Genomic DNA, 17,963 nt, shown 5'->3' on the forward strand with positions numbered 1-17,963 from the left:
AACACGTTTAAATTGTACTTCTCGGCGTGGACTGGTTAAACATGACCTTGAAAACTTGATGAGACGACGCCTCCAGACCGAAAGGGGCCGCTGCAGGAGAAGATGCCGGAGGGAGGGGAGGGGCACCATCTTGTTCCAGTGGTTGCTCGTTGGCGGTTGCTGAGGCAGTGCGAAGGCGAGTGGTTGCTAGGTTACCGTCGGACAGCCGCCGTGTGTAGTTTTCATGGGGGTAGCCTCAAGGCGGAGAACCGGAGGGGGTTGAGGAGAAGAGGCACTCACTGTACGTAGAGACAGGTACAGGGACCAGGCGCCCTAAAGACCGAACTTCATTTGTGTAGCGCCTCTCCCATCCTCAGGGCCTGCCAAAGCGATTCCTAGGTGCGTTTCTTTCCCCGCCCCCTCTCCCCATCCAGGTAAAAGCTGGCAGCCCAAGTTGTGTCCAGCAAAATCCCACTTCAGGGAAAAAGAAACACTTTGATGGTGTTCGAAAAAGGTCCACTGGACTCTCGAAGGGTCCCAACTCGAAACGACAGCTTTCCCGCTCCTCTGATGCTGCCTGACCTGCTGTGTTCATCCAACACCGCACTGTTATTCCCAGACTCCAGCATCGGCAGTTCTTACTATCTCTCGAAACCTCAACTCTGTTTCTCTCTCCACAAACGCTGCCAGACCTGCTGAGTTTCTTCAGCGTTCTCAGTTTTTACTTCAGATCTTCCGTTGTTTGTTTTATTCACCTACCTTTAAAATGTTGGTTCCAGAGGAGTTATCAATGGGTCTTTTCCATTACCTGAACGGTCAAAAAGATTTTTTTACAGAAAGCCATTTGTAATTATATATTCCCTTTTGCGAATTTGGGGGGGGAAAAAAAAACTCTTTTATTTTGAAGTGTACGAAACCCGGCAATCAATTTGTGCGCAGCATGTTCCCCCAAAAAGGAATGTGATATTGAGCAAATAGAGATTTAGAGATTTGACTGAGAGATATATATTGGCCACACTAGAGAAAACGCCTGTACTGTTTTTGTTCCAAGGAGCTACAGGAAATGTGTTCTCTAAACAAAAAAAAGGATTGTGAATATAGTTTATTTAAGTGCCCTGGATCTTTTCAATTTTTTTTGAACAGGTGCACAGTAAATTTAAAGGGCAGACTTGTGAGTCACCTGTGCTGCGACTTGTAAGTTATTGCAGCAGTCCCAGTTAAGTCATTTAGGTTCTCCGGAGACACAGGCAGTTTAGAGTTGAATCTATTGTTTCTATAGATTCTGGAATGATTCCTGCAACTTGGAAGAGAGCAAATATCACTCCGTTTTCTTTAAGAAAGCCGTGAGAGAGAATATAGGGAACTAGAGACCTGTTAGCCTTACATCTGTAATAGGGGAAATGCTAGAATCTATTCTAAAGGATGGGATAAATAGGCACGTAATTGATAATGACCTGATTGGACAAAGCATGGATTTGCAAATGGGAAATCATGTTTAACAAACGTGGAGCTTTTTTGAAGCAGTTTTGAGCAAAATTGATAAAGGAGATCCAATGGACATAGTATCTGTTGATATTCAGAAAGATTTTGAGGAAGTTCTTTGGGGAGGCTGTGTAGAAAATTTAAAGCACATAGTGAAATAACTCCACAAAGCCTGGTTTCCTGTCACCAAGTCACCCTTTATTTACACGTGCATCATGCTTGACGCTGGTCCGGCTTCCTCAGAGCTAGCTTTCAGTGTGAGCAGAACCTCTGACACTCTTGTTTATATCTGCTAGCCAGGGCTCAATGATTGAACTAGATTAACAGCCCCAATCAGGGAACTCATATTATATGAGGTGCACTTGGTTGACCTTGTTACAATCACTGTACAGAGGATAGGAGGTAATGTACTGGCATAAATTAATGATTGACTATCAGGCAGAAAACAGAGAGCAGAAATAAATGGGTCATTAGCAGGCTGAGACTAGTAAGACACCACGAGGCTCATTATATGGCCCCTGTTGTACACAACTGATGTCATTGATTTGGAACCAAATGTAATATTTTCAAATTTGTGAATAATAGAAAGCTAAGTGGGAAAGTCTGTTGTGAGGAACATGTAAAGCAGCATTAGGAGTATTTGGCCGGGCTTAATGAATGGGCAAGAACATGGCAGAAGGTATATAATGTGGAAAAATGTGAGGTTATCCACTTTGGTAAGAAGAACAGGTGTGCGGAGTATTTGTTGACTGGTAAGAGGTTGCAAGTGTGAATGTACAAAGTGATCTAGTCAATTAGTCACTTAAGACCAATATCCAGATGTAGCAAGCTATTAGAAAGGCAAATGGAATGTTAGCCTTTAATCGCAAGAGGATTTGAGTCCAGGAGTAGTGAAATTTTGCTTCAGTTGTGCAAGAGATTGGTTAGACTGCACCTGGAGTATGGTGTGCAGTTTTGGTCTCTTTACCTCTGGAAAGATATTGCCGTAAGGCTGTACAACAAAGGTTCATCAGACTTGTTCCTGGCATGGCAGGACTTTTTGATTTGATTTAATTTGATTGATTTATTGTTACATGTGCTTATGTACAGTGAAAAACTTTGTTTATGAGCAGTACAGGCAGATCATAGTAAGCCAGGACATACAGATCATAGGGTGAAAAAAATACTTAGAGGCATTAGGTTATGTCACACAGGGCATGCGCTAGGCAAGATCAGCATTAATTGAAGTTAGAGAGCCCATTCATCAGTCTAATAATGGCCTGGAAGAAGCTGTTCCTGAACCTGCAGGTGCATGTGTTCAAGCTTCTGTATCCTCTGCCTGATGGGAGAGCCCTGTGGAGAGAGATTAGGCAAACTGGGCCAGTATTCTCGAAGAATGAGAGTTGATCTCATGAAACTTAGAAAATACTTAAAGGGGTAGACAGGGTCGATACACATAAGATGTTTCCTCTAGCTGGGGAAATTGAAACCAAGGGGCCACAATTTAAAAAGTAAGGGGATGCCTCTTAGGTCAGAGATGAGAAATTATTTTAGTCAAAGGGTTGTGAACCTTTGGAATTCTTTACCCCAGAGGGCTGTGGAAGGTCAGTTTTTGAGCATATTTAAGAGAGAGATTGATAGATTTCTGATTTCCAGTGGCATACAGGGTTATGGGGATAGGCTGGCGAAAGGTATTGAAGTATTCAATCAACCATGATCGTATTGAATGCGATCTACCCAAGCACCTCATGTAAAATGATCTGGCAGCCTAGTGTTTATGGTGCTGGACTAATGACTGAGATAATTGAAATCAAGCTTGATAAATCTGGTCACTTGCAGATTGACAGGAGGAAAAAGCCACAAAAGTTGCTGGGTTTCTGTAAGAACAAGACTCAGGACCCTAAAACCCTTCAGGGAAGGAGTTGAAGAGGGTGTCACTTCTAAATACTAATATGAGCTCCTGGAAATCAAACTCAATGAATCTGATTTGTGGATTAGCATAGAGAAAATAATCGCAAATGTTGAAAACTAAATATTTATTTACTAATTGATCTTCCATGCGTTACTCTTGGCAATTAAGATGGTTTATGAGGACAAGGTAACTAGGGAGTCCTTAGTTATTTCCTGGGTTAGGATAGCACCAGGCTCTTGGTAGCAGGGTTTAAGATGGCATGTTGTTAAAAGCTTGAGGTTGCCCAGGTCTCCTACGGTGAGCACAGTGCCACAGCACCTACCTACTGTGAAGATCAGAGCTGGGAGGGCTCCAGTGATGATGAGTATAGTTTAGTCATTATCTAAGTGGCCATTACAGGCACATGTTACAAAACATGTGACATAGCTTTATATTAATCAAAATCACTGATGTTTTAAAATGGGACTTGGAATCCATTTTCTTTGGTTACAAACATTTGGATTTGGAGTAGCATAAGCCATTCAGCCATGCTGTGCCATTCAATAAGATCATGGCTGATCTGATTGTGGCCTCGATTCCACTTTCCTACCTTACCTCAATAACTATTAACTCCCTTGCTAGTCACAAATTTATCTACCTCAGCCTTAAAAATATTCAATTACCCTGCCTCCACCACTTTCTGACAAAGAGAATCTCACAGGCTCATGGCCCTCAGAGGGAAGAAAAATACTTCTCATCTCTGACTTAAATGGGAGATCCCTAAATTCTTAAACTGTTAAAGTGACAGAGTTGGAAAAGTCAGAAGTATTGCATTGTAACCTTGTGTGCATGGTCACATGTTTGTTGTGTTGGTGACTTGGGAATCTCTTCAGTGATCCACAGATTGAATCACAATGCCGAAGAAGGGATCTAAAAAAGTGACCAAAATGACCGAGGAGGAGCAACTGCTGTACATGCAGCAGAAAATGCTGGAAGAGGAAGAGATGCAAAAAAAGAAAGAGGATATGCTGAATCAATTCTTAAAGGTATTTCTTTCAAATCTAATTGTTTTTTCCAGAAGTGTCATTTTCATATTTATTCGTTCATGACTGTTGCTGGCTGGGTCGACATTCATTGTCCATTCCTAATTGCCATTCACAGGGTGCTTGTGAGATGCCTGCTTGAACTAATGCAGTCCTCAGGGTGTAGGTACACCACCAGTACTGTTGGGAAGGGAGTTCCATGATTTTGACCCAGTGACAGGAAAGGGTCAGCCATCTAATTCCAAGGCAGAATAGTGTGTGATTGGGGGGAGGGGAGAGGAGGAATCCTGCAGAGAGTGTTGTGCCTATGTATCTGCTGCCCTTGTCCTTCTAGATGGTAGGTGACACTGGTTTGGAAGGTGCTGCCTTGGCGGCTGCTAGGGTGGCTTCCTTCAGCAGCAGAAAGCAGGTTTATACAGATATATGCTGCTGCCACAGTGCATTGCTGGTGGAGGGAATGAATGTTGAAGGTGTTAGATGGGATGCCCCTAAGCAGACTGCTTTGTCCTAAATGGTGTTGAGCATCTTGACTGCTGTCAGAGCTGCACTTGTCCAGGCAAGTGGGGGAATATTCCATCACACTCCCGATTTTGAGGGACAGTAGGTGCCACAGAATACTCAGCCTGCAACCCACACCTGTAACCATGGAATTTATCCTGTATTTATTTCGTGGTTTGAATAGTGCAATTGTGGTGTGATTTGTCTTGCTCTTTCTGCTTAATCACCAGTGTTCTTTCTCCCTACAGGATAAACTGTCCAAGGAAGAGCACAACACCCGTCTTAACACGCTGAAGCTAAATGAGAAGTGGCGCACCGTGATGCGGGAGGCAAAAGCTGCAGAACTCAGGAAGGACATTGAGATCCTGAGCCAAACCTTTGAAAGAATTGTAGACCGGAAAGACGGTGTGATCAGAGTAAGATGAGGAGAAATTGCCACTGACCTAGGATTGTGTCTTGATATGTAATGAGCTGTTTAGCGAAAGCAGGACCAGGCCCAAAACATGTTTCACGTTTTCACTCCCCTTTAAAGAAACAAGCTGACTGCCAGCTGGACAGTGCACAAGCACAAAGGTTTCCACATTTCCTGCAAGCATGGCCTCCTACTGGCTGCACCATGTCACAGCATCAATCCTCATGTTGGAACTGTGCGCATATATGACCATGTTATTTAACAATTCATGCATCATATTCTCGAGCCTGCATAGGGTCATCAAACAATATTCAGATATACGAGTGTCTGTTGGTGGATGAAGATTTGAATGGTGAATAGTCTGTAGGGAGACTGCCTTTCTGTTAAAGTGAGAGATTTCATTCTGTCTGAAGCAGTGATTTTCTGGATGCTGTTCTCTCATCATCGGCAGTCAGATTGCTGATGGCCACACAATCTTCCCTTCAACATTGTAACTGAAACAGCTAACATCTTCACTCTGTTTTGCCTGCAGTGCACATCCCATTTGCTGCCTGACAGGACAAATGCAACATTTGCAAAGCCTTGGTTACTGTTGCACTGCAAGCACTTGCACTAGCAAACAGTATGCCAGGGTGATTTCTCATTTCCCAGTCACCATGTCCGCTCAGTACCCTGCACTGATGCTGTTACTGAGATTGGGAACCAGGAATCGCAAATCTGGATCATACCCAGTTTGTAGTGCTCATACTATGGTAGCATGATGTGGGGAATGTAGCGGCGAGGAACCCCCAAACAGTTACATCAAAGAATTTGACGTTGAGTGGACTAATTAAAATCAGTGAGCCACCAGAGGAATCTGTAATCTGTTTCTTATATGTCTTCCAGGCTTTAACAAAAGATTTGGAAGAGGCAGAGGAACAGTACGCAACGGCCCTGCGGAACCATATTCAGAACGTGGATAAGCTGGTGGATCTGCAACGCAGTCGACTTATCATAATAGAGAATGAGTTTGAGGCAGAGTTGGCGTCACTGAAAGAAGAGTTTGATGCTGAGAGGTCAGTGTTCAGTTTTTGGAATGCAAAGAGATGTTGGCATTTACTGAACTTTGAAATGGCAGTCATAGCTCTTTCCACAGTACCCATGGGTCATTTCCACTTTGAAAAATGAGATTGATTTTCAATCGCTTAAAGCTCTCTTTAAATTACATAACTGAGGAAAATATAATAGTGTGATCTGGTCTGTGTGTTGTGGATAACAAGGTGGTTGTTATTCTAGTGATAGTTGAATTCAGTTTGCATCTTGACAGACAGCAAATGATTGTGCAGCATGAGCAAGAGATGACCAATCTGGAGGATATCATGTACGCCATGGACCAGATCTTTGGAGAAGTCGCAAACGAAGCACGACAAGAATTCAACAGTACCAGGGATGACCTCAAAAACAAGGTAAGGAAGCTTGGACTCCACCGATAGAATGAAGCAAGGGATGTGGACACCATGTGATCAAGTGCTCACAAAAACACAGGAAATAACTGGTTAACATCAAAATCTATGATCTTCAATACATATTGTAAGATTTCTAGAATGTATAAGATCAAACCTTGAGTTGGATGTGTGTGTGTTTGTTTCTGGGTCTAAACATTGCCACAGAGCATCTAAGTGGTAAACGTTCTTTTGTTTTCATACCGAACCTGTTATTCCCTTCTGAAGACAGACTTCATTGATTAAAACAGGCATTTTTCATGTACGAAGCCCAGCTGGTATTGTGGGGTGTAGTTCTGTTCACTTCCAATATCTATGCACACTTACTTTCTAGCAAGGGTTTACTGCTTAGGGAGGATGGTGGCAATAATGTTACTGGATTAGTGATCCAGAGGCCTGCGCTAATGATTCGGGGATGAGAGTTCAAGACCTACTGTGACATCTGGGGAATTTAAATTCAATTAATTATTGAAACTAGATTTAAAAAAAAAAAAGTCGCTCTCCATAATGGTCGTCATCAAAGTTCCGGATTGTTATCAAAATATCCTCTGTTGTTTATTGCCCGTTGTAAAATCCCATCTGGTTCACTCATGTCCTCTGGGGAAGGAAATGTGCCATCTTTTGTCGGTCTGGACTACATGTGATTCCAGATCCACGCGTTGACTTGTAATTGTCATCTACAATGCTGAGATAGTCCAGTATGTCACTCAGTTTTATTATACCACTACAGAAAAGTGAACATTTTCATTGTACCTATGCCATGTAGGATACAGCCATTCAAGAAGACGGCTCACCACCTTCTCCAGGATAACTGGATGAGAAGTTTTGTCCATGCCAGTGACACATACATTCCACAAATGAATAAACACAAGAGTAATGATCAGGATCTGGATACAGAGACTGACTTTTGTCTTTTCAAGCCCTGGATGTGAAACAACCCAGATATGGATCATGGACAATGGACTTGGGACTTTCCTGAGCAGAACGGTTCAGCTACTGCTTCCGAACCTTCAGGGAAATCTCAAGAAGGTCTTTGATGTTGAGGTGTGATGTCCCACGTTTGAATAGCTCACTACCGAGCAATGGCCATGAAGATGACAGGTGCCTGTGGAATAGAATCTTAGTGAGAGTCAACAACTTTAGTAGGGGAGTGGGAAACTTAGAAGGAAGGGGATAGCAAGAACTGCAGATGCTGGAGTCGGAGATAACACAGTGTGGAGCTTGAGGAACACAGCAGGCCAGGCAGCATCAGAGGAGCAGGAAAGTTGACGTTTCGAGTCGGGACCCTTCTTCAGAAATGCCCATGGAAGTACCTTGACGGTATGAGATTTCAGGATAGTAATATTCTGATTTTTGAACAGCTTCATTGCATATGTAGCATATTCCATGCAATAATGGCAGAAAATGCCAATCACAAAGGGCCTGTAATTCACACCTTCAAATAACAAACAAACTAATGAATAGAAATGATAAAGGATTTGACCATCCAGTTGTGACACTACTGGCTCAGCACCAAAATAAGCAATATGTGTCGTGGTCTTATGTTACAGAGAATCTGAACTCTGGGCTGACCTAAGGAACTGGGAATGAGTTCTAGTAAGATGTAATTTGTCTTGAAAAGTAGCAGCACATTGAGGTAGAATATAAATGTAACTAGTTCTGCACACTTTCTATGCCCCCTATACATCCAGAGTGCTTTCTCCTTCTGCTGCATTGCAAGATGTCAATGGACAGTTTGCCCAGGGTGTAGTACTATGAACTCCTTTTTTATATTCACCCGTTAATGTGACAGACTGTTTGCATTCATTCTAATTCATTCTTGTTTGCACAACTCTATGAAAATCTGTGTGAGTTTCCTATGAATGGCCTTAAGATGTTCTTAGCTGTCCTAATTAAGCAAGTGTTTTGTTCTTTAGATTTTTAAATAATAGCAAGACTCATAGTTGCAATACAGAGAGCTGAAGTCAATACCACTTGCTGCTGTTTATACACAGGTTTGTTGATGAAAATTAACGTAGTGCAAAATCTGACCCAAGGTCATTGTCCTGTTAAGATGATTTCATCAAACTAATATTTAACTGTCAGAACTAAGACTGATTATTGTATCTTCATGATTCTTATAAGATTTGTTATCAAGCCAAAATTACTGCAGAACCTAGAATGGTTTCCTATGAAGAACGTTTATTTATGTCATTTCTATTGTTTCTAATTCACTTAAGCAAAGTAACACCTTAGAACTTAATGAGACCAGTGGTGTGTTTTGCTGCATTTAGAGTCTGGAGGAGAAGCATTCACTCCGAGTTAATCTGGAAGGATTAGTGGAAGATTTGTGGCTGCAGTTTCAACATGCATTGAAGAACTATATCGACTCAACTGAGGATCGAAAAATTGCATTTGAAACTCTGAAAGCACGAGATGAAAAGAGTGCAAAAGAGATTGAAATGCAGATGAAAAGGCTGCAGAAAATGCAAGTAAGTCTAACTAAATACTCACTGTACTTGTATCACAGCACAGTCATTGCATTTAATTTGACAGTATTTGGAAAAAACACTCAATTATAAACCTTGCATTGTTAAAGCTGCAACTTTACTGAGGTTGGATTTGTATGCTGCTGTTTAGAATATAAATGACCCTCTTTTTCTCTCTGTAGCCTTTCTTGTCCCTTTCAGTTTTATGTGTTTTAGATCCTCTGAACAATATTTGGAGCTCACAAAATTATTCCCCAGTGAATCTTTACTATAGAAATCTAAGGGCAGATTTTATGAATTAACACTGCCCGTGTGGAGTTCAACGTATTGGTGAATCAGAGACAAATTCATTTTTATTGACTGAAAAATCATGAAGAGCCAGGTGCTCCTAGTGGGAAAGGTTTGGAGAATGATTGATTGTGTGAAATCAGCACCTCAAAACTGTGTTGCTCTCTCCATCTTGTCTGTATGTTATCTTCAGCCTTCAAACTCCAGCTTGGTCTCACCTCATCACTATTCTCCTAGTGACTTCATTTTCCGACCTATACTTTTCAATCTTGATATTGCCTTGGCAAGTGCCTGAGTTCTCAGTTCCTAAAATATCAGAATAAAGTTTACTCTTTACACTGATCACTAGAAATTTGACATGCTCCATTTATTTATTATTTTACCAATAGGATACAATAGCAACACTGAAGGTCAAGATAGCAGCTAATTCACGCAAGTGTGAGGCACAGAACAAAAAATTACGGAATGAAAAAGAAACAATTAAGCAGCATTTCCTGATGCAGAAAAGCCAGATGAATTACCTCCGAGCTCGTGAGCACGAGCGACTCATCAAACTAACCCTGGAGAGTAATGCTGCCATCAAAACACTGAAGGATGTTTGTGATAAGGTAAAGTCACAGGTCTCCTGAATAAAATGTAAAAAGGTGCAAGTTTATCCAGCGTTTTCGTTAACATGAGTGGACAGAGGAAAGCCTGCTTGATTAATCTGTGTAGGTATCAGGAGCCAGCCTATAATTAATCTGTTTCTTGTGAATCTGCAGTGGTCTTGTTTTCAGTAGTGGTGATAACATAGGACTTTCCTAACATTGACAGAACAAATCAAATCTGTATGAATAGCAACATTGAGAAAGAGGGAAGCAGGAAGAGGAGCTAGGGGAGTTTTAGTTTCAGGCTGACGCCACCAAGCATGCAAAGTTGCGCCGTGCAGAGGGTAAGGATGAAGATGGGGGTTTGGGTTTGTTTTGGGGGGAAGAAAGGATTTTGAATGAGAAACAGGAGGGTAAATTGCTTGAATGAGGTGTAGCAGACAGAGATCAAGGATATATGCCTTGGCAATTATGAAATGTAATCAAGCAAAGTACCAAGCTATTTAACATATCAGCACTTTACCATAGTTCAGTTTGTAAGATTACTTCTATTTATCTCATGTTTGTTCTGTTCAACTGATTTTAAGAAGTAACTTATCCCTACTACAAAATCTAGCCTACATTATGCACATTTTAGCAACAACATGATAGGTGCAATGATGCTTATCACCATTAACTCTGCATAACTTCAACATAGCACATCTTTCCAATCATGTGAAGAACAACTCTCATGGTAATTCCAAATGGTCACTAGGTTCCATTTTATCAATGTATCAATCCTCTCCAAATAAAATGGTCTCTGTTTAACAGATGTTGCTGCTGCATTACCTGAGGCTGTGTGGATGTTTCATTGATTACCACACAGGGTCAAGTGATCACTGAGTCTCCTTGTTTAGTGTTACCTTGGATCCACCCTGTTTAATAAAGCTGTTTAACATCAGTGACCATTGTCACTCATCTCAGTGAGTTCTTATGACAGTAATCCTTTTGGAGTAAAATCTTGAATAATTGTTGTTCTTCACCGAGTGAATGCTTGCTGCTTTGATATGTCTAGGGTGAGCACATACTGAAGATGGCAGAGATGTGCAGGAAACTGGAAACAGAAGAAGAGAAGGTTCTCCCATTCTATGCCTCCTCTCTGACCCCGGAAGAAGAGAATAAAGTCAAGCATTTGATGATGATGAGGCCATGTGAAGAGCTTGCTGAGGTGAGAAGTGGACAAGCTCAAACTCAGACAGGTTTGCTTAGGTTGGAATTTATTGGGAAGCTAAATTGACACTAAAGTAAGGTGTAGATGAGGTGTAACATGTTTCTGTCAGGTAGGAATGGGCAGAGTAAGATATGATTTGAGTGAGGTGAATAGGCACGGTAGAATTTGTATCTGGTAGATGTGCGAAGGGTTTGCCTCTGAAGAATATGTCTCATGGACCACAGAGATTTGGCTCACAAGATTGCATGCTGCAATTAATTTCTGTAACCTTTCTGAGTTTAGGATATTATGTCCATCCAATTGGACAGCAAAGTAAATTATACATAATTGTGACAATCACCATGTTGTAAAATATTGTAATGAAATGAGGGGTTAAAGTTGAGCTCTAGTTTACCTCAGTTAAGCATTCCAATGCTGCTGTATTGCCTGAGGCTGTGTGGATGTTTCAGTGATTGATTACCACCCATGGTTAACAGCGATCACTGTGTCTCCTTGTTTAGTATAGCTTGGATTCACTCTGTTTAATAAAGTTGTTTAACGTCATTGCCCATTGTCACTCATCTCAATGATTTCTTATAACAAATTCGCTTGGAGTCAAATCTTGAATACTTGCCTGAAACCAGAGCTGAAATTGATCCAAATTGGAATTTGGGTACAAAAAGATGTGATTTTTCTTATTGGGCAATTCATTTCCCAGATCTGATTTGTTTTATTGTTGTCACATTTACCGAAGTACAGTGAAAAGTTTTGTTTTGCATGCAGTACAGGCAGATCATAGCTTACAAGGACATACAGATCATATGGTGTTTAGACAGAGCGAGGCGTACAAGATTATGGTTACAAGGTTACAGGAGGCGGACAAAAGCAAGACCAACATTAGATTTGAAATTAGAGAGGTCCATTCAGCAGTCTAATAACAGCAGGGAAGAAGCTGTTCTTGAACCTGTTGGTATGTGTGTTTAGGCTTCTGTATCTTCTGCCTGATGGAAGAGGTTGGAAGAGACTATAACCAGGATTGGGGATGGGGTGGCTTTGAAGATGTTGGCTGCCTTTTGTAGATGGATCTGCTGCAAATAATTGCTTTTCCTAGATTCTATAGTATAGTAAATTTGCACTTTGTCTCTTTTTTTTAAGGCAATGATGGATTGTGTGGCTCTGGAACAATTCTGGAAGCGCTATAATAAGGTTTGTTTGGACCAGATTGTTTTGCAGAAAGAGAAACATACCTTGCTGCAGGAGAACAGACGTCTCCGGCAACTCCTGAAACAGTACTTAGATGGAATCTCTGTCAATGAGGAAATCCTGTCAAACCTAAACCCTCTCATTGTCATCAACAACAAAACAAATGTGAAAATGAATATGCCTGTGATAGAATCTGCAGCCTCAAAGCCGGTTTACAATGTGATTGAGGCTGCACACATCATTAATCACACAGTCTAATAATCACTTAAATTCATGTGTCAATGTCTTCTGTCTGTCTTTTACCTTACTAACCAGTGATTAATCTGACCAGTGTCACTAAATGATATTTTTTCCTTAATTAACTTAAATTATCACGTGAGTAGCTATTTATCATTCAATAAATATATAAATCGGCAACTGCATCAACCAGTTATCAAATTCTCTGTACAAATTTACTTTGCTATTGAAACAAAGTACATTCTTCCAACAGTAATTGTTGATGTGTGGGAAAAAAAATGGTGTACCAATTATCTTGCTTATCGTCTCAATGTAACAAAGCTACTTAGTGTCTAACACAGTAGCTGAGTGAATGCAAATTATTTGTTCAACCTGTTGCTAATAGTTAAGATGAAGATAATTTTTTTTTAATCTCAGGGAGAGGTTTAGATAAGAATTCTTACTATTGAATGACAAAGTATTATAGCACAGAAAGACCATTCAGTCCAACAAGTCCACCCTACAGTTTTTGCGCCATCCATGTTTCTCCCTGTCCCCTCTTCATCTCATCCCATCACCATATCATTCTACCCTGTCTCCCTCATCTGGTTAAGAAGTTTCCCCTTAAATGCATGTAGTAGTTAGTTCTATATTCTCACCACTCACTGGGTAAGATATTTCTGGCTCCTGGTTCTGGCCTTATCCACGAGTGAAAACGTCTTCTCTACGTCTACCCTAGAAAACCCTCTGAGGGGAATCCAGCAGCAAGAAAGTAAGTGTGTCTTTACTTTTGACACTCAACGAGGGCCAGGGGGTGTGAAGAAGGAAAAAGCAGTAGCTTTCAGAGGCCACTCCCTTATCCATGCTTCTGATTGCTCCTGGATTGAAACATCCCTCTCCCCCAACAACCATGACAGGCAGGCCACCCTGGTCTCCCAGTTGGGAAACAAATCAGCTCTCTTACCTGCTCAGATGACAGGTAATTGTGGAGGTGGTCAATGAAGCCCTTAAGAGGCCATTAATTGACCACTTAACAGCCTTAATCAGTGACAGGGCAAGAAAGTCCCCAATAAATCTTCTCACCGAGGGCTTAATTGGTGAGTATCTCAACAAGGCCAACTTGTCTAATTACTCCCCCTTCTCTCCGCCTCCAATAAGGGAAAATTATGCCCATACATTTACACAGACACTGTACAATATATTGAATAAAGAACAACTACTTCATCTGCAAAGACTCAAGAACTCCATGAGCTGAGAGCCTGCACATATATTACTTTCTGAAGAAGCCATCGAGTTCAATGAATTGATCTGAGTAACACATATTAGAATGGCAGTATACTGCAGTCCTTCAAGCTTTATCTGTGCATACCAGCTCACTCACTCTCTATTTTCTCAAAATTTCCTTAGTCGCCACTAACAGATCCAGTCAAGGTAGGCTATCCACATTTTCACCTGAAAGAGTTGTCTCTGCTGCTGCTGCTGGTAGGATTTTCATGTCTGGTCAGGAATGTTTTGTTAGTGTAGGTGTTCTTGGTTTAGTATTAGCTCTTCTGTTATGTTGCATTTAAGCTCGGAAAACTGCTCAGTTCTCAAGACACACTAGAGAACATTTATGTCATGGCTCATCAGAAGTAGTTCATTAGCTTGGGGTTTCCTGAGGCTGACAGGCACTATAACTGCAAGTCTTTCCATTCATTTCTTGTATAAACATCTGTGATACAGAATTGATATATTTGGAACGCTGTTAAAATATGAAAAAGAACTGCTTTTGTAACAGAGATAGTAGGAGCTGCAGATGCTGGAAAATCTGAGATAACAAGGGTCTAGGCCCGAAACGTCAGCCTTCCTGCTCCTATGATGCTGCTTGGCCTGCTGTATTCATCCAGCTCTACACCTTGTTATCTCTGCTTTTGAAACAGGTTAGGTCTGTGATTTGCCAGGGCGGATTGCTTGCAGAGGGGCAATTCAGTGTTTCAAGTCTTCTCTCTGATGAGAGGCTTGCAGGTCTGAATTCCTGCCCAGATTGATTGTTCGAGAGTTAAATTTAACCCTTTTTTAAAAGGTAGAATTTTCACAAATTTCTACTGTGGAAAAGAGTCACCCTTATTGTCATAAAGATAGTAAGAACTGCCGATGCTGGAGAATCTGAGAATAACAAGGTGTAGAGCTGGATGAACACAGCAGGCCAGGCAGCATCAGAGGAGCAGGAAAGCTGACGTTTCGGGTCGGGACCCTTGTTCAGAAACGGGGGAGGGGAATGGGGCTCTGAAATAAATAGTGGGGGGGAGCGGTGATAGCAGGTGGATAGTGGAGCGGATAGGTGGGAGAGAAGACGGACAGGTCAAGGAGGCGGGGATGAAGCTAGTAAAGGTGAGTGTAGGTAGGTAGTGGTGGGGATTGGCTTCAAAATCTCCCCACCCCCGGCGTCATCCCAAGACCAGCACCCCCCTCTCGTCCCCGCCTCATTGACCTGTCCGTCTTCTCTCCCACCTACCTGCCCCTCCCTTCTCACTGACCAACCCCTATCCCAACTCCCTACCTACACTCACCTTTACTATCTTCATCCCCGCCTCCTTGACCTGTCTGTCTTCTCTCCCACCTATCCGCTCCACTATCCACCTGCTATCACCGCACCCCCCCCTCTCTATTTATTTCAAAGCCCCATTCCCCTCCCCCATTTCTGAAGAAGTGCCCTGACCCGCAATGTCAGCTTTCCTGCACCTCTGATGTTGCCTGGCCTGCTGTGTTCCTACAGCTCCACACTGTGTTACCTTATTGTCATTGTGCTGCCACAAGCAGCAGAACATCTGTCCTCACCCAGAAACCCTGAGCTATTATAGTTAACTAACTATGTTGGTGATTACGAGGCAACCTGTTGTTGAGTTCCGTAACTTGCAGGCCAATGTTTCCATATTTCAACAGATATCACAGTTGAAAAAACTTGAGACAAATCTATATTGCACTTCAGAATCCTAACACTTCCCCATTATGCTGTTGATACGGCCTAAGAGGTGAACACAGGCCTCAGTGCAGATTGTCACCAGCTTTCTGACTTGTGGTCCATGATGTGGAGGTGCCAGTGTTGGATTAGAGTGGCCAAGGTCAGAAGTCACATGACACCAGGTTATCACCCAACAGGTTTATTTGAAATCACAAGCTTTCAGAGTGATTTTTTTTTGTGATTTCAAATAAACCTGTTGGAAGATAACCTTGTGTCGTGTGACTTCTTAGCTTCTGTGGCCCAATTTAAGAATGTTACTCCTGAGGAAATGCAATATCTTTCTAGTTTGTATTTAAGTGTCAAGTGCTATCGGCCTCCACCACCGATGCAAACTAAAGATTCCCACCTTTCCACCCCCACTGTTTCACTCAATGAATACAACTCTGCCACTGTGGTTTTCCAATTCTCACACCAGTTGTCATGACCTCTTGGAAGTAGGTCTTCCAATTCACTGCTAATTAGTGCTGAATTATGACCTGTTTGTTATTCAGTATTCACACCTATTTTGGAAGTAGATTCAGATTGCTCTAGGCTACATCTTCCAACTTCTTCATTTCATGAAATGGTTTGACTTGAAAACAAAGTGACTAAGTTTAGAAATTTGAGCCTTGACAAACAATTCATGTGTTTGTAGCAAATTTACATCTCACTGGAGGTTTTAACCTATGTAAAAGGATGGAGCTGTCCACCATTGAAATAACAGCAAAATTTGATAAGTATTGTACAATAACGTCACACACCCATGTTTAAAATCTAACACACTTTTGCATTTCTATGCAATCTTGAATAATGCATCACTACAGACTAAAATAGCTTTAAGGGTCATGTAGTGCTCATACTCCACAGTTACAAAGTCATAGAGATGTACAGCACAATAAGACCCTTCAGACCAACTTGTCCATGCCAACCAGATACCCTAAATTAATCTAGTCCCATTTGCCAGCACTTGGCCCATATCCCTCTAAACCCTTCCTATTCATATACCCATCTAGATACCTTTTAAATGTTGTAATTGTACCAGCCTCCACCACTTCCTCTCGCAGCTTACTCCATTCTCTAACAATTTCTCCACTTCAGCTTATTTTAGTTATATCTGAAAGCTGATCAACATGTATCTTCACACTTGACCACTGCAATTTTTTCCCCCAAAATTAACAGTAGATTGTTTATAATGCATTTTTATAAATAACAATCTTGTGTAATTGATACATGGGCAGGACCAGTATGTGAGTGAGGAAAACACCTTCAATAATGTCAGAAGTACTATAATGCTGATTACAGAAACTAAGTTTGACCTAAAGCTGAACCTACGCAGATTAACCTGAAGGCAGTAATGATCAACTGTCTGTAACCAAGTGATTATTCACAGATGCCACTGGTTGAACAAGAAGAAATTCTCATGATGGAGACAATAATCAAACCAACTCTTCCCCATTTTAAAAAATAGAAGCACACACAACTGAACAAGTTTGCAGAAAAATTATTTATTTTTTCCTTTGCTTTTTTTCTCCTCTTTGAGTTTCCGTTTGGAGATTTTTGGTGTATTTGCTTTAAGATAGAGATAATAGCCTATTAGACACAAAAGTCCAGGGACCAGTAGGAGGCAGGCAATTGGGATTACATTGTCCATTATTTTCTTCCAGTATGTTGATTTCACCAAAGTGATCAACTCTGTCTCAAACAACAATACAGAATCTCCTGAAATACAAAAAAGCAAAATTCAAAACTTAATGTTCAGTCACATTGAGGATATTGCAGCACTTAAACCACACTTAGTAATAAAATACCAGTCACCCTCAGAAGAGGAATCTGAAGTAGTTCCACCACCATAAACCCAAAGAAAATGAAATTTGTGCTGTTCCATTCATTATTTTGACTATGGATTGTTGTAGTCAACTGGTCTTCCTTTAAGCTCAAGTGGAACTCCTACAACTCCGTGGTCTCAGAAGCTTAGCTCTCTCCTTTGAGCCAAACACTACTTGCCCTGTCAGCAATGTTTAACTGTGTAAGGCATAAGCCTGTCCTTTCCCTGGGAGGTTCTTCCAGCACCTGTCCCATAATCTTCGGCAGTACCATTATAAATATCTTGCAGTTTTATAGATGCTCGCAGTCCGATCTGTAGCTTCCAACTTCTCTCTCAATTGCTTCTGTCCTATGGTTCTGATTGCCCCTAGGAACACTTCTGCTAGACTGCAAAATATGACATTCTATACCACTGTTGTTTTTACCCATTTCCTCACTGTATT

At 41.4% G+C, this 17,963-nt stretch overlaps 2 protein-coding genes across 9 annotated transcripts in view; one reads left to right on the forward strand and one right to left on the reverse strand.

Moving 5' to 3' along the window:
* The first annotated feature begins 71 nt into the window (after positions 1 to 71).
* On the forward strand, positions 72 to 12,774 carry ccdc65 (coiled-coil domain containing 65). Of its 6 annotated transcripts, none has more exons than XM_048618944.1 (9): positions 72 to 175; positions 4,235 to 4,377; positions 5,121 to 5,288; positions 6,170 to 6,339; positions 6,591 to 6,729; positions 9,039 to 9,236; positions 9,911 to 10,129; positions 11,163 to 11,315; positions 12,453 to 12,774. In XM_048618944.1, the coding sequence occupies exons 2-9, from the start codon at positions 4,246 to 4,248 to the stop codon at positions 12,756 to 12,758; spliced, it is 1,485 nt and encodes a 494-aa protein (XP_048474901.1). In that variant the 5' UTR covers positions 72 to 175; positions 4,235 to 4,245; the 3' UTR covers positions 12,759 to 12,774. The 6 variants fall into 6 exon arrangements, with proteins under 6 accessions (XP_048474901.1, XP_048474900.1, XP_048474897.1 ...); XM_048618943.1 differs by having other exon boundaries at positions 120 to 175; positions 4,225 to 4,377; XM_048618940.1 differs by having other exon boundaries at positions 156 to 294; positions 4,225 to 4,377.
* A 4,407-nt stretch (positions 12,775 to 17,181) lies between these two features.
* Positions 17,182 to 17,963, reverse strand: part of fkbp11 (FKBP prolyl isomerase 11) — a 10,338-nt gene continuing 9,556 nt past the window's right edge. For all 3 annotated transcript variants that reach the window (XM_048618953.1, XM_048618954.1, XM_048618955.1), the window contains one exon: positions 17,182 to 17,415. In XM_048618953.1, coding sequence (XP_048474910.1) covers positions 17,198 to 17,415 — 218 coding nt within the window. In that variant the 3' untranslated portion in view covers positions 17,182 to 17,197. The remainder of the gene's footprint in view (positions 17,416 to 17,963) is intronic.

This window comes from Rhincodon typus, chromosome 41 (assembly GCF_021869965.1).
Source record: "Rhincodon typus isolate 14 chromosome 41, sRhiTyp1.1, whole genome shotgun sequence".
NCBI classification, from domain to species: Eukaryota; Metazoa; Chordata; class Chondrichthyes; order Orectolobiformes; family Rhincodontidae; genus Rhincodon; species Rhincodon typus.

Coding starts and splice junctions, on each gene's coding strand:
- ccdc65 (XM_048618944.1), top strand. CDS start 4,246: ATGCCGAAGAAGGGATCTAAAAAAGTGACCAAAATGACCGAGGAGGAG. Junction 10,130..11,162: donor TGAAGGATGTTTGTGATAAG/GTAAAGTCACAG, acceptor TGATATGTCTAG/GGTGAGCACATACTGAAGAT. Junction 11,316..12,452: donor CATGTGAAGAGCTTGCTGAG/GTGAGAAGTGGA, acceptor CTTTTTTTTAAG/GCAATGATGGATTGTGTGGC.